General features: G+C 39.7%; 1 protein-coding gene across 1 annotated transcript in view; it reads right to left on the bottom strand.

The window, feature by feature from the left end:
* The window catches only part of TSPAN5 (tetraspanin 5), an 82849-nt gene that overhangs the window by 21447 nt on the left and 40720 nt on the right, over positions 1–20682 (bottom strand). Inside the window, exon 2 of the mRNA XM_040064459.1 lies at positions 2947–2997. Within this exon, the coding sequence (XP_039920393.1) occupies positions 2947–2997 (51 nt within the window). The remainder of the gene's footprint in view (positions 1–2946; positions 2998–20682) is intronic.

Here is a 20682-nt window from a genome sequence, read left to right as displayed (position 1 = left end):
AACAGCAGTGTCAAGTTCAAGTTCAACAAAGTCAAGTTTATTGGGGCAGCAGCAAGTCTTCACAGTGGCTGAGGTCACCTGGCCACCTAGCTCTGGCTGCATAGAACCATGTCCTAACTGCTTTGGAAAAATCTCCAAAGACAGAGACTTCATTCAAATCATCTCTGGGCAAACTGTGCCAGTACTCGGTCATCCTCACATTATTTTTAAAAAAAAAAAAAAAAAAAAGCATTCCCTGATGTTCAGAAGAAACACCACCTGTGTTTCATTTTGTGCCCATTGCCTTGGTCACTGGGCACCACTGAAAACAGCCTGCCTCCGTTCTCTTTGCATTCTTCCTTCAGTATTTCCATACATTAAGATTGCCCAAGCCTACTCCTCTCTAGACTTAACAATCTTTGCTTTCTCATCCTTTCCCTGAAGGAGAGAAGCTCCAGTACCTTAATCATCTATTCAACCCTTTGGTGAACTCCCCAGTTTGTCGGCATCCTTCCTGGACTGGGGAGCCCAGAACTGGCCTAGGTGTGGCCTCACCAGTGCTGAAGAGGGGAAGAATTCCCCCCCTGAACTTGTTGGCAGCATTCCTAATACAGCCCAGGACACATTCACCTTCTTTGTCACAAGGACACAGTGGCTCACAGTTTGACTTTGTGGACACCAGGACCCCCAGGTCCTTCTCTGAGAAGCTGCTTTGTTGTCGTACAGTGTAAAAATACAACTGCCCATAATGCCCAAGGGATATCCATTCCAGCCTTAGACAAGCAGCAGCCTAGCTAGGGAAGTGCTTTTCAGTTATGTTACAGATCTCTCAAGCCCTGGGCTTCACCTCCTTGGCTTTCATCTTCAACTCCTCATCAGCAGTAAGAACAACTCTGTCTGGGATCTAACTGATCTGCCCCCCCCAAAATAACACAGGGCATATTGATCCTGCTGACAGCAGCTTTTGACCACTGCCTGTCCTCTAAAGAGCTGAGTGAAATAAAGAACTCAAATTGGTTTGACACAAGTCAATTTTTTTATAGTTCTTCTACTAAACTCAAATATGTCTGTGCTCAAGAGCTCTGTAGTTCAGCTATACCTATACAGCATTTTGATTGTTACAATCATGAACTAAAACACTCCATAGTAAGCACTGCAGAATAAAACAATTAAAGAATCTGGGGAAGCAAGATCATTTTTCAAGGAATAACCCCTGCTTTAAACCAATAAACTTTATTTTACCTGTTAATTAAAAAAAAGGGCCTGAAAACCCACTATATATGTACCCTGAGTTAATGCATATTAAACTGCGGTGGTTTCATTTGCCTGTCGTAAAACAACATGGCATTTTCTCCTCCTTTCAGATTCTGATTAAAAATGGTTTAAGATGACTTGATAACAGATGCCCAAATCTCAAGTAAAAACAAGATCTTTGGCTTCTGCCTATTTGCAATTATGAACTGAATGCATTTTCTCTAGGAAAGGGTACATGCTTTCCCATAAAGAAAATATGTGAACCCTAACAAACCAGGATTCCACTAGAACACCTTCTAGCTGTTAAGACTGGCATACTTAGGACTTCAAACATTATAATTGTTTTCCCTTTACTTGCTCATTCACTGTAAAGAGGAATCATTTGTGTTATCTACTGTAATGACACAAAAATGTTCAAATGTTTTCTGTAAAGCCACTCCCTAACAATGTGGTTCTCTGAAGCTTAGACACAGCTATAAGCTCTGAGAGTACGTTAGGAGTATTAAACAAAACCTGTTTTTACATCTTTGCTGAATAAAAAAGTCACAGCACCTTCTTCTAAGCCTATCTGAGCTACCTGACATCAGTATCATATAGCATGTAAACGTACATATACACCTATATAGGTGTATACAGTGTGTGTTAATTAATATTCCATTATAGTTTGTAATGATCTACATCCAAGGCACACACAGAGAGCAATTAGAAGAAAGTTAACAACTCAAAATTTGTCCTGAATTTTTTTAGAGGCAGAACACCAGAGCTTCCAAATCTGTTATTTGTTCTGCTGCAAGCACCGGTTATTAAGCCTTAAGTGAAGATCAATTTATAACTTACTCAGTGTTTTCCATTAGAAGAAAAAAATTTATTATGTAACTAAATAATACAGCACCATTGTTAACAGCCAGGTTTTGTAATTTTCTGTCTTTTAAACAAAGAAGAAAAGGAAATACTGGCTTTAATTTTAGCTGTTGTCATTTAGCAAGCCAAACTCTTCATCCAGTAACCCAAGACACGCTGACTTGTTTTGTAAATTATGCCTTGACATTTTATCTTCTTCCCAATTTCAGCAGCAAGCAAACTAAAAATTAGGCTCCGGTACAGAAATGTTTTCTCTTTCCCTGCCCGCTCACCCCACACACGTACTTCTCATTTCAAAGCTGATTTTAGTGTCTTGCAACAAAGGGTGTTCTAGCAGCCAGTTTCATTTGCACAAGAAAAAACAACAGTTATTCTGCCTCAAGTTTGCATCGGTTTTCAGGGCTCATCTTGTTTTTCAGTTTTTTGGGTCCGTTTTTTAAAGAGGAACAGCAATTAATATTCCACGTTAAGGCAAAGTCTAGTTTAGTATTTTTCAGGAAGCTGCCTTCTAAGACATGTAGGCTCCCCCTCCACTCCTGAGGACACACTGCCCATACTGTCCCAGCAGCATGTTCTGGTGTCTGAGCTGCAGTCCGAGTGTGCAAGGATTGAAATGGTTATTTTATGGGCAAGTGTCAGTCACCGTTTCTTGACAAGGTATCCTTGGGAAAGATGCCAAAAGCATTCCTCTAAGTGACTCAGTCTAAAGCTTTATTTGACCAAGAGGCTTGATTTTGTTTCAGTAGGAACTGTGTGTGAACACAAAATATGCAGCACATTACTGTTACAGTATTTCATCAGAAAAAGAAAGATAAAGAGGAAAAACAGAGTTTGGTGCTATACTCAACTTACCTTTTCATTCCATGCCCACAATCCAATCCCAAGAAATGCTATGCCAAGGAACTAAAAGAAAATGAAAAAAAAGAGCAGGAATTAGAAATCTGTGGTGGGTTTTGTCTGTTGGGTTTTTTAAAGATACATATTGACTCATCCTCTGTTGGATAATAATTTTACCAGGACTGAGGGCTGCTCAGTGAGTCTTACAATACATCTGGTTTATTTTACAATTCAACTACTTTAAGTTGAAGAATTTAAAACTTGCACAACTTGGGGATGTCCCACACAGGAACAGTAGGTGCAATAGGTGCCACTTTATCAGTACTGAGCAAGCAAGGTTCTTTTTGAGTTTGTAGAACTCAAATCAAACTCCACAGTCAAACAACAATTTTGTCTGCTGTTTTACTATTGCATCACCACTGCCTGCACAAAGCAAATGCCCTTGCAGTGCTCTCCCAGTGAGAAAGTGATTTAAAAAAAATCCTAAATACACATTTATTGTCAGTTTTAGCAATGCTGTCCACATAAAAGAACCCATAATTTCTGAGGGGGAAAAAAATAATAAAAATAATACTGGTCTGAAAGACTAGAATTTTTAAAAGCCCTGCAGCTAACATTTGATGACTTTTCTGATACTGATTGTTGCATAAAGGAAGTTCCATGCCCTCTCTCCTCCAAGGGATTCAACAGCACCAAACTCAAGAGATAGTCTTTCACCTATGATGAAAAAGGGAATGCCATCTTTGATTTTGTTATATCCCTGTGTTCTCCATTCAACTGAATAATTTAAAATGCATCATTTCCCTCCAAATCTACTCGGATTCCATACAAAAGCTACACTAACAATCAGTGAGACAAGCGAAACAGGCAGAATAAGCACTCCATCTCCCAACATCATTGCTGCATATTTGGAAGGATACAGTAGCAATCATGTAAAGTGTTTAAAAACCATTTAGTAGATGTCTGAGCACATCCCTAAGTTGGTCCATCTGTCCAACTTGCATATCTGATTTTAAAAGCACCAACTAAAAAGAAAACCATTTTTACTATAGTTTCAGGACATGTAATAGAATGCTGCTCAAACATAAAACTGCTTTTGTCATTTCCCCACACTGCAGTGTACAAACCTATTTTGGCACATAAATACCCATTCTCTTAAGATTTGTGTAAACAGTGAAGAATTCTAATGATTGCTCTTTTGCAAACAGAAGTGTTTTTCTCTTGAAAAGTGGGAGGAGGCAGGAACAAAGTTTAAAACCTTTCCGAGAAGTGATTTCAACTGTTTCAAAACAAAGGCTCCTTCCTTACATGCACTTTTTTTGAAGGGGCCATTTTAGTTTTGTATTACAAGGATATCTGTAAAGCATAACCCATTATCAAGTGGAATATGCTCGCTACAAATACCCTGAAGTTCCCAAACACCCCTCGCACTTCTGTAACTTTTTCCTCCAAGTGTGCTGTCCCAGCTACCCAAAGGACCATGCATACTGGGAATGAAACTTTTCCTTTTTGACTTGAAGAGTCATGACTATAAATTCAAACAATACTTGGAAGTCAGCATTCTTCAAAGGAAACTGTTGCATGCTTGGCTGCATTTTAACAAAAGATAAATGGAAATTTTTCTTAGATAGAAAGCAGGACTGCTGGTCAAGAAAGTCTTATTTCAACAGCCTTAATTATTTATGAAGTACAAGACGTGGATTTGAGAAAGTCAGTACAGCCTCCTGTGATATACCACAAAAAAGCCAAAAAAAGGTCATCTTACTTATATCAAGATTTTTTTTTTATGGTTATAAAGCTTGCCAAAAAGATTGTGTGTAATCTTCCTGACTGCAGTGATTATTTGAAACTTGAGATAAAGCTGTTCAAGTTTCCAAATCTCTCTCAGACAAATGCAGCTCTTTTTTTGCAGTAACAGGCTCCTTTCCTTCTTCCTTACACAGCCAAAGGCACCACAGTTGAAGGAACAGGAGCGAGGGGAGAAAGCTATATATTATAAAAATCTGTAAGTTATGTTTGGAAGTGGTAATTTGTTATCTGTAAAGGGGCACAAAACATCACGTGTTGTGAAAAGGCTAATAGGGATTTGAACAGAACAAGCATGGAAAACTAGAATGGAAGCATTTGCTCAGCGCGTATGAACGTAACTTTACATTCACACGTATCAGCTGCAGGTCTGGCCCAGCTTCACGGACTTTACATAAATTTAATCCAGTCAAGTGTCCTGATTCTTCACCAGAACTTGAGAGTTAATGATAAGATTAGCTCACGGGTTACAAAAGGTGGCTTAGAATAAACTACACAGGTGTCCAGCCAGCCTGAGCTCACCCCCGTTTACAGACTGGGCGATCAGACCGTACTGTGCTAAACCAAAGCACCTAAAAAACAAGGCTGTCTAGCTGCTGTCAAGAAAAAACAGAAAACTCAGTTCTTAGAGTTTTCAAAAGGGTAAGAGAATGATACGCTGCTCAGTCCTCTCCATATCCTAAACCAGAAATGCTTTTTTAAGCAGATGAAGAACGGATGAGGAACAACGAGCAAGATCCATTAGGATAAAAAAGATTCAGAATGGAATCATGAACTCTATCACAGGATGCCGTGGAAATTAAAAGCTTAATGGCATTCAGAAAAAAAAAAAAAATAGATAATTAACAGAATGGCCCATAGCTATTGAAATGTGATTCTGATGCAGCTTCTGGCTCAGTTTTTACACTGACAGTCATTGGGAGACTGAAATCAGGAAAAGACTGTCGCATGAATGTTTTGTTAGTTAAAGGCCTCTTGCCTTAGAGAAACGTTACTTGCTCTACTTGAGACAAAATACAGAGGTAGGTAGACCCCTCACCTAAGCCCCTACAGCCACGCCCCAGGAACAGTCCACCTTTGCACAGACACAGCCTGCAACGGGCATAAAGCACACAGGAACGCTCTCCGTAACCCCCACTGGCAGAAAACAGATGTTCGTGAGAAGACTTACACCTCGCACCAGGATTAACTTTGGATTTTCTTGACAATTATGAACGAAACTCCCGCATAACCTAAAATTATTTGGAAGCAATTCCAATGAGCAATAAAAATGTGGAAGTTTACCTCATTATCAACAAAACACTTTACCTCAATTCTCCGCAGACATCTAATAAGACCATCTGGCCTAACTATACATGGTCACTGCTGCAGAGCATGTAAAATCTTGATTTCCTCTTTTTCTTTCCTTTTTATACAATAATTTGCAGGAGAATATTAAAACATTTCTCTGGAGGATTAGCCTTACAAAAAAACCTCACATAGCAGTATTTTCCCAGCCATAAGTCTTCTATTCACAAACAAAACCCGAAAGTTTTCATATTTCTCTTCTATAAAGATTAAATGCATTTAAAAGTAGAAAGTGTAGCAGTACTTGTTCTGTTACTCTGCTTGTGAAATTCACATGCTGTCTACCAGAGTAAATTGACCAGCTTTTCAAGCTGTACATATTTTATTCTCAGTCTTGCCTGCATGGAGGAAAATTATTCTTTTTTGGTAGGGATGCAGCATCACACAGCCTTGCATTGAAAGGGGCAAACATTAACAAAAAGGCCAGAAAACCTTTGAGAGGCACTTAATTGTAGAGAGACCGGCGATAAAACACAGGGAATTTTTCACCTCAGCTGACATTCTTAAATAACTTGGCTCCAGTTTTCAACCAAAAAGATGACAGAAGCAGGCCAAGCAGTAAGAGGTTTTTTAATGTACCACATGCATAAACCAGTGCACATTCAAGTGCGGTTACATTAAACACTTGTGGAAGTCTTGTGCAGGCACCTAATTTCAGCTTCCTCGTGACAACACACCAGCTGAAGCCTGCCAAAACTGACAGAGTTCAGAACCAGAGCTTTCTGGCACGTTGGGGTGGGGGGCGTGGGGAGTGTGTTTAAGTCCTGTATTTTGGCAGGGTGAAAAACTCCCACATTCCCTTCCTTTGAGGTGTCACAAGAAGTTGGTGCATGGTGTTAGCATGGAGACTACCAGGATTCCTAGGGGCACTTTGGTGTTTCCTCCACACCAGTGTGCTGTAGGTTATTCACTGAGCAAGACTTCCTGCTGTGATTCAAGCAGCACAGCGCAGAGCACAAGGTATAGGACAACATGAAGTACAGCATTTCACACCCTGAAATATAGTCAGGAAAACACATGGCTCCTGAGCCTTGTACATACATAAAGCAGTGCTGACAACTTCGTAACAGAACTCCAAAACCCCAAATGGACAATTTTTCCCAAAGAACTTCCTTTGCAGCAGTCTGTGCTCTGACTAACTCAAAAGTTATTTTAGCTGTGATACTCACTGCTTCTTTTAAGTATTTTATGCCAAATAAGTAATTTTACTTTTTAATCCAGGGCAAAAAAATGAGCTTAATGTGCATGCCCACTTTTGTCTGTGTCAAAAAAGGATTTAGTTGTTAGTTTTGTCACTTGTTTATTTTTAAGTAGCTCTGACAGAGAAAGAGCACCAAAGTAGAAATCAAAGTGAAGTTTCACACTTTTCTTCCCTCCTTCATGTCACTAATGTGTACTCTGCTTAGAATACGTCACTTAGCGTTCCCTCAAGCAGAACAGATAGGACATCCTCTAAACTCTACAGCCCTCACCTGCACCAGTATCACGTGGAAGGGAAGTACCAGAAGTCTACTCATTTTTTTTTCCATATGCCCCAGTTTCAATGACTTTCCCATTCTCAATATAAATTGTTAATGCATTTCATTTTCACGTGGCTAAAAAAGTGTGCTGATGAAAGGAGAGGCAAACTGCTCAAAGCACACCTATACATTTATACATCTATGCTAATGCTTACAAAGAATGCTTTCTCTAAAACCCATTGCTTGTTTGCCTTGAGATTGGCAGCAAGAAAACTCCACGTACTACAGTGAGTGAATGAAGGTGCTGATGAAGATGCTGCGTAGGTGACTAATTACCATTTTAGTTCATGGCGACATTCAGACAGAATACAAGATGTCAAATCTATTTTCATTTTATGTGCAGTCTCTAAAAAACATTAAACTATATTTCACAGATAACTGGCTTGGTAAAATATTTTCCCTCCTGATACAAAACCCACACATGTGGAATTAAAAAAAAAAAAAAAAAAGAAGATTTCCCAGTTTCCACACATTTTTTCTCAGCTAAATCAGAGACTTGACTGATTTTTATATAATTATCCAAAGGAGAAAAACAGACCTGAGAACACAATGAGAAGAGATGCCTGCTCCATCTTGCAGGATCCTTTGCATGATGTTTTCTAATGAAAAATTAAGCACACATGACCCTGATTTCCAGAGCAAGACACTATGGCTGTTAATGTATGTTTTGTTTTCACCAGTATAGGATTTTCCATTTTGTCTGACAAGAAAGCAAGATACATATACTCCTCCCAAAGCAGAGTCAATTGCCATCAGTTCCTTACTGTCTTTTCCAGTTCTTTAATAGTAAAAGCAAGACATCTGTTTTCTGTTACTGTTGCTCTACATATTTATTGTATTGCATTCTGGTGGTGCAATTGTATGCATCGCCAATCAGCTTGGAGCAAGAGTCCCTTAAGACTGAAGTCCCTTCGCCTCTTGTCCATAGAAATTGATATTCTGGGAAACACAAAAAGGAAAATGAATTATGCCCTATTTCCCCTGCTCCAACTTTTGAACAACTTCTTTCAAGCCTAGACAAAAGAAACCTATCTCCTTTCAAGCACACATTGAAACTCTTCAAACTCAGGTTCTGATGCCTGAAGAAAATACCTCATTTGGAACAGATTTTTTTTTAAGGATAAAAAACTTTAACATATCAGTCACTTTGTAAAATTCTTCAATAAAAGCTTTTGAAAGTTTAACATTTTCATTTCCGTGAGATCTAGCTCATTTCCTAAAACTAATACCTTTCTCCCCCTTACAAAAACCAAAGACCATTAAGGTAAATACTCCACCACTACCACACATTCAAAAGGGCTCGAGCTGGAGTAACAAGACATCTCCATTCACAGTCACTTAGGTACACTCATCTCACATAGATGCCATCCTTTCTCTTCTTACTGCTCTCTACTGGAATTTGTTTCACTGCATTCTTTCTCTGCTCTCCTTGAGCCCAAAGACTTTGCAGAAAGACTGAGAAATTCTGCTGTACACACCTTTCCAAGGATCTCTTCCCTGCCTTCACTTCTGAACTATATTAAGTGCTACATGTCCCTCTGCTTTTCCCATCCAGCCTTGTTCTTATCAATACCGTCACATCTCTAGTTCAGTCCTCTCCACTGCAGCATCCAGGACTGAAGTCAGTTTCTATTTGCAAAACCTTCCAAAAATTATGTAAGTGGTGCTGCAGCAGCATATACAAACAATATAGGCTTAAAATACAAACACACAGAGCAGAAAATTGTTAAATAAAATAATTCGGAAAAAACCTAACCCTGAATTTGACATCCTCTATCATTACACTCATCATTTCTCTTAGGCAGTTTGACGATGCGAAGATATAAAAGTCTTCTCATTCTGGCATACAAGTCAGGTATAAAAAGAAGTACAAGGGCAAAGAAAGCATGTTTTGCTTCAAGCCAGGGTGAAGGAAAAAGGTCTGGAAGCAGAACTGCAAATGGGTCATTTTCCAGGGCTGTTTTGCCACCCAGGGTTAGCAGCTTCCAGCCCCTGAGGGCAGCTAGACCTCTTCTGACTGTCTTCTTCCTGCTGCTGTGCCAATTTTATTCATCCCAAACCTCTCTTCCTGAGCTTCAGACTATTTAGGTGCATCCCCACCATGAGTCTTCATGTTCTTTTTCTGAAACCGCTGTTCCACTAGAATTTTGAAAAATAACACCACACCCACAGAAACCCAGAGAATACTTTAAAGTCTCATTAGGAAACTGATACACCAGCGCTCACTTCTTTCAGTTGAGAGCAGTAAAGCTGTAACATTTACTCCAAGCATTTGATACAGCAAATAGAAACAATCTGAGCTAGTCTTTTTCCCTAGTAACAAATGGGCAATTACATTGCCTACACAATTGATTGAACAGCTGAAACATCAAGAGCGCAGAGCCATGAAACACAAACAGGTTGGCCTGTCAACGCAGCAGGATACTCTGAATGCTCAGCATTTTCTTTTGGGAAAGTAGTCTCAGCTCCTAGCTGTGCTTGCAGGCTACAGAGAGGGAATACCAAAATCTTCTATTCCAGCTACACAAGCTGCCACATCCCAGGTTGCTTCAAAGGAGATTCATTCTCAGATTTCATACGAGATTCAAATGTCAGAGATTAGTTCACTTTGCAGAGAAGCAACCACATGTGGAGGACAAAGGAGGAATGAGAAAACTGAAGCAGTCTGGACAGAAAGGCAAGTGAACACCACCAGCTTTACAGAAAAGCTGGAGCCAAGCAATTTAACTTTGCTCTCCTTCTACTTAAAAAAGCAAAAAACCCAAACAGCATAGAAAGGAGCGAGCATCAAACAAATGGTGAACGCACCCCCAAAATGCAAATGCACACGGAACTTTTCCTAGCAACCTCCTCAATAACTTTATTGCCTCTTCCCTCCACCAAATGCTCATCCCTGGTTCTCTTTGTAGAGTCCCCCACAGTAAGTTCAAAACCATTTACAAAGAAACTGGTACCACATATATGAAGAAATCATAGCTTGAAAAGGCAGGAAGTGAGTCAATGCAATTTAATAACATGCCAGAAGCCAAGTTCAGCTTTCCAAAATCCTGGCCCTGATATGATGTGCTTGTATAGCTTATCACACTTCTCCCCTGATCCAATCTGACCCAGAGTAATAAATTCTCTAACAGCAAATGCCCAAATGCATGGCGTATATTAATACATGAAAAAAATCAACTTCCAGTAGCTACAACGAGTATGGGCTGATGCAGGAGAGAAGCAGGCACCAGGAGGGCTGTGGTAGGTTTATCAAGAGTTGACAGCCTGGCAAACACTTCACTTTTACAAAGGTGCACAAAGATGTACAGAGGCCAGCAGTACTTTGTCAACATAAACAAAAGCAGAATCTCAAAAGTCACACCTGTGCACAACTTGGTTTCTCAGAGAAATGTAGGGAAAAAAAATAAAGCCAAATGCTAAATAGGCAGGTATTAAAATTATTTTTTTAATTCCCATGCACAATTGCTATCAGCAATCCAGACGCACAAAGCCAAATTACAAGACACAAGTTGCGTAAATACTGACCAAAATTCTTCATCACTTTGCACTTTGTAGTCACTTGCAAGAGAGGGAAATGTCTCAGAGTAGTATTTTTAGCCAATATCCGCATTTCCTGTGTGTTACACTAACTGGCCAGAACTAAAAACTTCAATTATGTATTAGAAATGGTTCTATGGACCTCTGAGTGCAGCTTCCAGAGACACTTAGAGGGCTGTTGACCAGAGCTTTGAAAAATTCTTTTCCAGAAGGCAATTCAGCTCTGCATTTTGTCTTGTAGTGGGTTGATTCTTACTAATTCTAGAGGTTACTGCACATAGATTAAACAAGACTTCACCAAATTAAGCTATATTTTTAATTATGTCAACATTAACCCATCCTTTAATATCCATATTTGTACTATATTTCTAATTTCCAATAAAAGTAAAACATGCAGGGATTGAAATCAATTTGTCCTTTCTGCAACAGCACACTTTGCAGTGGCAAAATAAACAAAACTGATCAGAATTTCTTTTCAAACATGAACAACAAACGGTCACAGTGCTGTTTACCTGTGGGGTTAGTTCCTAGGCAAAAGTTCCACAGTTTGGCAGTAGGAAAAAAAAAAAGTAGGAAAAAATGGCATCTGTAAAACAGCTGCTTGTCTAGATGAAACACTGCTGACGCTTTGTCTGGTTTGCAGAACACAGCAAAAGCACCTCTACTGTTTGCCATTCTCAAACAAGGTGTTGGAGGCTTGACTAAATATGCAGATAAAATCCTCCTCGCTTCTGCTAAGATTCCCCTTCAGGTCACAACTGTTCGACGTGACCCAGCACCGGGGTGGCTTTGCTGTCGACACCTTTGCTGGACTCGTGCTGGGGGTACAAACACAATCTATCACTGCAATTTAATTTGAGGGTTAAACTTCCTTTAAGGATAAATGCATTGAATAAACAGAAATACACTGGAAGATTTCCAGTTCACTATGACAGAGCCTACTCTTCTCATATAATTTCAGCTTAGCCTACAGTATGAGCAGTATCACCTCATCATATAAAATGCTCGTTTGCTAGCAAGTACAAACTTTTATTGCCAATTTTATTTATTTGCCATTTTGAACTACATTATTTCCATAAACTATAGTTCCTGATGAATCCACTAGCTTACTGTTTGCACAAACCTCCTCTGCTTTGCACAAACTCTAATAGCTGATTCCTCCACTGACACCTAGCAGTAAAACAAGGACTAGAAAACGTCTTTGAGGGATCTGGAAATGCAATTGTAGTACATGCAGATGGCTCCCTAAGAGAAAAGCTATAAAAAGCAAGTGACCAAGACCCTTGTGCTGCAAAGCTGTGCTCTTGCAGTCAGTCTTTGCCTACCACTTTTCCAAAACAACACCCCAACAAAAAAATCCCCAACATCTGTGCACAGACAACTGGACTTGGTTTGCCTTCATGCACTCACCCATCACCTCAACTTAGTCCAACAACTGGTACTCCTCCCAGGAAAAGTTTCTTTCTTTCTTTCTGCTCAGCCCCAGAAGGGTTTTCAAGGCACCAGGTATATAAGCAGTACAAAGCAGCCATTTAATTATAAAAATATGAATACTGGGTAAGTTTCCATGCCCAGCTGGACATTGTTATAAAAGCGAATAAAAGAAAGCATTTATTTTTTACAATTGAGTGCCAGCAGTAAAACTCATTTGAAAACTTAAGCTGTTTCCCATGGCACAGTTCACTCCGCACAGAATCTCAAAAGGGACATCTGCAATCCACAGATTTTCAACTCCAGCCTTCCAGGCAAAACCCACTACACTTGGCTTGATCAATTGGAAGATAACATGATTTTCTAGAACACCGCCTTTAAGAATCCCACAGAGTCTTGTTGGAACAGTAATGCTTTCGGCACATCACACAATAGCAATGTGTCAGGGCAAGCAGACCTCTGTCAGACTGAGGGGCTCAGAAAGCCCCCTGACCACCCCAATAGAAGATGTCTCAGCACTAATAATACAGTCAAGGATAGAAAGAAGAATGAAAGAAGAAAGAAAGAAATGTGTGTTCTAATAAACCTGTGATTGAAACGAGGGCAAAAGCCAGCCAGGACATTTCCTCAACTTTGCTTTAAAAGGCTTCATGTTCTAAAATAGTAGAACTCCACACTACAGATAATCCTATATATTAATAGATAATTCTAACGATGCATTTATGTAGCAAAGAAGGCGTATCTCAGCTGCTAACTGGAAACAATTAATTCCTGCTAAAAACATCGATGTCAAGAGGGTACCCTGGCAGAGGAAGGGTAAAAATTTGAGAGCAAAGGACAACATGCACAGCATCAAACTGCTAAATCAATCTTGACACCTCTCTGCCTACACTGCACTTCAATCCATGCTAGAAGAGAAAATAAACATTTTGCAACACAAAAGTTCAAGCAACACTACATAGAAAAACAACTTATTTGGGGTTTTTCCCTTTATCTGAAAAGTAATGCTTAAGTTGTATCCAAAGTTGATAGTGTCAGAGTTTCACTTTTCAGCCACTGACTGACAAACACAAGCAACAGGAAAGGATTCAACTTGAAAGGCATGTTTTCCCAGAGAAGCGTTTGGAAAGGAAACCACTCTTAAGTTAGCTTCTCCTGCTTTTCAGCCTTGCTTTTGTTTAAGACCATGTATATTTGGAAGCTGATTCTAAATTTGAGAAGTAAATGCAAACAGAACAAAATAAAGTTTCACTGAGCAAGGAAAAGCAATATCAAACACATTTTTCCTGTTTTTCAATAATTCCATTTACTGATCCTCTTTGAAGCAACTGCAAGTATTTGTGTATTGACAAACATGCCCAGGAAAGTCCAGAATGCTCTGCCTGCATTGTCTTCCATTTCAAAACACTTCAGCCTGTCCATCCACTACAAGGACATTAGAAACCTTTCAAAGCATGAATTGTTTTTCTTTAACTGTATTTGCATACTTTTAGATATTTCTTTACATGAGTTGAAACACCAGGAAACAGAAAGAGAACTTTAAATCTGGTCCTTCCCTGCTGCACAAAGACTGCAATTAACCCTGCTCTGGACTACCCAGAGACAGGGTAAGAGGTCTTCAACAACACACAGCGGTACCAGCTGTGACCACGACTGTGGAGGTATCAGCAAGAATCCTTTGCAGCTACTCATGTCCTTTCCCTCCAATAGTGAAGAAAGGTGACCACAAACAAATTGGAACAGTAGGAGGGCTGAACATATGGGATATACAGATGGAATGAAATCTAACAATCCAAACACAGTGTCATATACTTAAAAACTAAGAAAATATCTGCTGTAAGCTGAATTTTTTTTCACTGGAAACACGACAGAAGACAGCCTCGAAATTGCATGCATCAATCTGCGAGCTAGCAAGCTGATGGAACACAGAAAGAGAAAATACTTGACATTTAATACAACACTCTCAGAGAGAATGTAACTGCTTTCTCTAAGTTCCCCTCAGTTCCATTATCTCTGCAAAGACATAAAATGGCCAGCACCACCAGTACAGCTGTAGCCCGCTAAATGTTTGTGGGCTCTTCTTTCAAGTGTCACATTGTCACTGGCAGTGCCCAACTGTAGGAGTTACAGCATATGGATTACAACTCCCATAGGAAACCCCACTGCACCCCATCAACACTCACCAACGAGACTGGTTCTCAGGATCAATGGATCTGTAACACTTCCTAAGTGGCTGGGCATTCAGCATAAAACTGCACCTTCATTAACTACACTTCACCCTAAACAATGCTAGGGAGACAAGGCAGCCCAGAGAGTGTAGACTTAAATGCAAACACAAAACCAGAAGCATACAACATCACACCCCCTAACTCCTTCGAGTGTTAGGTTTTCTTGATTAAGGAACGTGTCCCCAACAGCTCCTTCTGTGTCTCCCTAGTGAATCATCAGGCTTGTGTCACATAAACAGCAAGTAAGAGGGTCTTCTACCTAGGATCAGGCCCGTAATTGCTTTCCTCCAAAGTCACTCTCGTTCATTCAACCACTCATGGTCGGCCCTTCCACCTGCCCTGAAAGGACAACACACTGTTTCCAGCGCGGGGTGGGGTTCCCCAGTCCGCGCCATTTAGATGTGTCTGCATAAAATCCCCCCTTAATTCCACGACATTTGCGGCAGCGCTGACCCCTATTCACACCGAAGGCATGAAAGGAGCCCAGTGTAGTGGAAGCGCGTTCCCGGCACGGAACTCACATGCGGCTGCCCTCACATGACCTCTGCTTGGTTTCTGTCACTGCCAAACGGGCAGAGCACAAACGAGAGCAGGGTGGCGTGTCACATCCTCTCTCCATGCACCAGATCAAGCAATTAGACTCTACAGCAGGCACCCTTAGGGCATTAAAAAGAGAGAGAAGGGGAACAGTGTGTGTGAAGACTGAGAGACACCACTGACTGCTTTTTGTCTCTCCTTCACTTAATCCGGTAATTAGCGCTACCAGCTCTTGCCTCAGGCGGAGCAGAGGGAAAAACCCTGCATGAGTTGAAATGATATGCCCCAAATTAAGCAACGGGGTTGCTGCCTCGCCTGCCATTACAGTCAATATATATGATTTCTATGTAACAATGCAGGACAACAAATCCATCCATAGTTTTCTACACTGTCAGTGTGGTCTATCACCGACTCGCTTGGCGCTCCTACTCCTGCCGCTCCTACACAATTCCTACAAGATACGGATGTTTGAGGCTGTGCTACAAGAACTTACCAGCCCCAATCTGTAACATGTACAAGCCCCTGCACTCTCAACCAGCATAATCACATTTCTGCACAAAGAGCTGCTGATCAGCCATGAGGCCATGTGGAGGCTGGAGCTGTGAAAGAAGCAGCAGCAGGAGAAAGCCCACACTCCATAGCGTTCCAGTGACTAAGAGAGATTGGATTTGGCTGCTGGCTGAGCTGTCTGTCCCCATAAGACACTGCATCTATTATCCATCTACAGGCATGAAATACAACTGATTTTTCAAAAATGTTTGAAAAATTTACACTGTTTTAGCTCTCCAGGCAAAAGATGCACAACAATCAGGATATACAAACATACCAAATTGTGGCACAATTCCCTCTAGTTTCCCTTTTGACTTCAGCAGTAGCCAAGAACTACTAGAAGCTTTTGAAAACTCTCTCCGCAATAATTGCTAATGTCCACAGTGCCTGACTTAAGAGAAACAATTTATTACCAAACTAGTAGTTAAAACTGAGAAGTGGACCAAGAAAGCATAATGGGAAACCAGTAAACTCTCCTTAATTCTATTGCCATTCATTCACATGACAGAATTAGAAGGCTAAAAATAGTACCACCATCCCTGGAAGCCACCTGCTCCATTGCCTCTTAAAATATATTTTTATTTTAGAAAGAAAAAAAATTTAATGAGTATCCACCAGCTTTACCAGATTTTCTGTTCTTTAAAATTGCATGCAATTAGTTTTACAAATGAAATTGTTTTACCTCTTCATTTGAGAGCAGCTACTTGTATTTTTGTATTCACACACAGTTTATTTTTTAAATGGTTATCCCCTTGCAAAATTAAGGCATCTTATAGATCACAGATTCCTTGGAAGAAAAAAAAAAAAAAAAAAAAAAAAAGGTTCCACAAATACAGATTCCGTTCTTTTCATCAACCGAAGGATTCCCTCAACTCTTGGCTCCCAGTAAATATGAAATAACTTCATCCAGTTTGAGTCCTAAGATATTCATACATGCTTATAATATATATCAATTTCTTTCACAACAAATCTCACTAATCAATGTAACACAAACAGATCCTTCCTATTTCTGCCACATGAATCAGCAATAATTGGGAGCAAAACCAAATATCCTAAGCTGCCTGATACTATGTGCTATGCACAGGAGTTTTTTTGGCTACTTTCCTACATTTCTATGCAGCCTTCCCACAAGCCAGGAGTGAAAAGACTGGAGGTTTGCACCAAAGTGAGGAGACAACTACTCTCTGGGTCAATCTCCACTGACAGAAGCAGTGCAATTAAGAGCTCAGCTTAAGCTCTGACTTATACTTTCTTCCTAATTCACTCTTCCAAATCCCGTCACCGAGGGCATTCCGAGTAATCCGGCCACCCCAGTGCTCCAGATACACACAAGGAAGGCAGTAAGACAGCTGATAAAATCACCACAAATACACGTACTTGTACAGTGGCCACAAGCAAGCACTTAAAACTCTGGACAAAAGATCTCTGCCTCGATGCATGGTCTTTTAGGGTAATGAGAGATACTAGTAAATGCACAATCAGAACTGTGGTACATTTTTATAATAATAAATTTTTTCATGTTGATCAGAATATTTTTCTGGCTTTAAAAGACAAAAAATGATCAGACACTGACAAAAATAATACCTGGATCTCAGACTCTTCTACCCTTCCCATTTTTCCTTTCTTTTCTTTAGAGTGTATGGCCTTGAGTCTTTCTTAATAATTGTTCTGCCGTTAATCTTACAAATTGAGTTTTTTATTCCTGTGTTCAATGATGCTGAAAATTGCCTGTGTAAAGAAATCCCCTAGGAATTACACCAAAACTCCTGCTATTCTCAGCACGTACAATGCACAGTATGGTGAGCTGTGTGGTAAGCATCCGGGTAAGCCTTCATTTGCAAAAACCTCATTTCATAATGGAAATTAACATACCTGCCATGACTTGCAAAACAAAACTGAAAATTTATTAAAGAAACCCTGAAAATAAAATATCTGTTTGTAAAAGGTGAGGAGGTGACCTCTGCTCAATGATCTGCCCTGAGTCTTGAATGACATCTGCCAGTCTCAAAGCAGTGCTTCAGTTTCAGCGATGGTGCACTTCGGTAGTCTGAGTAAGTAATCAATCTAGCACAGTCCATCTCATGATTTAGATTTTTTTTTTTTTTTACATGCATCCTTGCATGAAAATTTTCACTTTAGATTTCTTTTAACCTGAATGCGCACCTTAGAAACTTCTTTGATTCACTGTAAAAATCCAGTAACATTAACATCTTGTCAAAGGTGATATAGTCTAACCAGTAGTCCCTTGTCTATCCCTGTTCTACCTTCAGGAAAGGGCACTGAGGAACACCTTTTAAGTACAATGTATCATCACTTTTATCAGTCAAATTGTAGACAGACACCTATTTTTAATACTTTTGTGCAAGGCCATTGCTACTGGTTTTGCATAGGAAAAAAACTCCCTATGGAAGTAAAATTTCTTTCACCCCAAGAGTTGTCATCACCTGTATTCTTCTACTACAAAAGAGCTGCCAAAAAAATGTTTATACAGGAAAAACCTCATGTCCCCATCACCTCTCCATTTACACAAGAGTGAGAGCTTTGCTAGAAGCATGTGCATGAACTCAAAGTCAGCAGTTTTTACACAAGACATCCGATCTACTTTTCAGTGAGTCCTCTTTGAACAAGCCATGTGTCCTGCAGCACAGATAAACGCATTTCCATTGACTTTTCCTATCAATTCTTCCGTTCCATTCCACAAAAGCAAAGATGCATCTTGGACAATAAGAAGGATCAAGAAGTGTTTATTCAATTAGCAAGGGGAATTCTCCACTGAATTACTACTGAGTGAATACTGTATACTCTTACACCAAATTACAAAATATAGGGCACGCTTCAGTGAAATTGTATAGTATGTTTTTTAAAAATCAAAGAATGATTGGGAGGAATAGACTGAGATTGATACCACTGCAGCAGAGATAAAGAAAAAAGAAATCAGCCCCAAGTTAGGGCAATGTGCTCTTCTACCGTATTTTAGAAGTCATAGAAAAACACCAAAGAAGTGTAGTATTTCTCCTGAGAAATCTAATACCTAATATTCAATATATAGTTCATTCCATATCATTGTTTTTATTCTATCACTGAAATTGGTAACTGACAAGCCTTTTACAAATTTTCAATTAAGATTCTGGTACAATTTATGAAATATGAAAGACAAAACCACTAAGACAAAGAATACAGCATCTAATTGATATATTTGGCTGAATGAAGAACTAAAAGCGAGCCTTTCTTTTTCAAGTCCCATGTTCAAGTTAACATTTAGAATGCTTTATGCAATATCCAAGAGTTTTATCTATTTGTTTTAATTTGTAAAGCTTTTCATTATTAAAATTTGATCTGTCTGCCAAATTCAGCTAACTGGGGATTAGGCCAATAAACTGTAAGCATATTTCCCTCCAAAATAAGAGTAACACAGGCAGTAGAATTGCACCAAGTCTAAACAATATGAGAAGAACGAACTTTAAGCTATTATAAATTTCTTGTGTTAATCCTCAGTAAGAGAATTTATTTAGCATAAAGGAGCACGGTCAGTTCTGTTGGGTTTATTCACTTTCCATGGCCAGTTACAGACACCCAGGACTAAGGCTGCAGCTTGTTCTTGCAAACTGTTTTCTACAAACAATAGTTTTAATTTGCACTGTGGTATGAAACACAGAAAAGGGCAGCTGTATAAGGACAAGAGATTGCAGTGGAAATTCCAGGGGAGCTGAAGTAACTGTGGCCATCTGTACTTGCATTCTGCACCAAAGCCACTGCACCTCACACAGAACCCAGGAGCTCCTTCCAGCTCTGGTCATCACAACCCACCTTGTGTCCAAAGCACTGAGCTTAGGGCAGGGGTGACCACACAGCTGTTTTTAGAGAAGAGCTCTGAAATGCCTCTAGTTTAGATGCTCTCACACCTTTAACTGGGAGAGGGCTGACAAGTAAAATGCATTTTGTCTTAATGTACAGAGGAAGATCCTCTGTTTTCTGTTTAAGACCATGTAACATATTACAAACTGAGAGCTAATCAGTTTTACACGTGCAAAGACACATGGAGTTAAATGGCAATTTCTGTACAGTGCTTATACTGTACATAAAAAAGCATAAGAGTTTACTACCATAAAACAAACAAATGCCTAAAACTACACTCATGCTGCTTAAATCCTTATTATGTCAAAGGAATTTGAAATAACTTCAGAAGACAAAATCACCAAAAAGAGGATTACAACACAACATATGGAAGCTGTAGCATGCTTAGCAAAATTGAACATTAGCAGCAGTGCAAGGTTACAGTTGCTGATAAAAAGCCTTGTGCCGAAACTACAAGGCATAACGCTCTTTACCTCTCACTAACCTTAAAAACAACTTCAAAAACATATAAAGACCTTTCTTCTTTTTTAGCAGCAGTAACCTGAATTTTTTTAGCAATTATTAGCAATTCATAAGGTCGTGAACTTTTATTTACATACCAGACTGTTTGCCACGTAGTGTCAATAATCTGCTGATTAAAGGTCTCTCAAGTCCCACAGACACAATAGACCATGACAGCTTAATGACCTGCTTATCCTAATCTGGTGTAAAATACTTCTAGAAATTAACATTTTCTCATTCCAAGCTAGTCTTGGAATTAATGAAGAAGTTTAGAAACTAGACTGAGAGACCTGAAGCTATAAATCAGACAATGGAGTGAAAGAACAGATGGCAGCACCAGCACCAGAGTAAAGGAGCAGCGTGACCTGCAGTACACAGGTTACAAGTTGATTATCAGAAGTGCCTGGGAAGTGGCCGCCCACAGCGAGCAGGGGCTGACC

Source organism: Hirundo rustica, chromosome 5 (assembly GCF_015227805.2).
Source record: "Hirundo rustica isolate bHirRus1 chromosome 5, bHirRus1.pri.v3, whole genome shotgun sequence".
NCBI classification, from domain to species: domain Eukaryota; kingdom Metazoa; phylum Chordata; class Aves; order Passeriformes; family Hirundinidae; genus Hirundo; species Hirundo rustica.
Note: the sequence above shows the minus strand (reverse complement) of the source record. Positions and strands in the feature narration are given on the sequence as shown.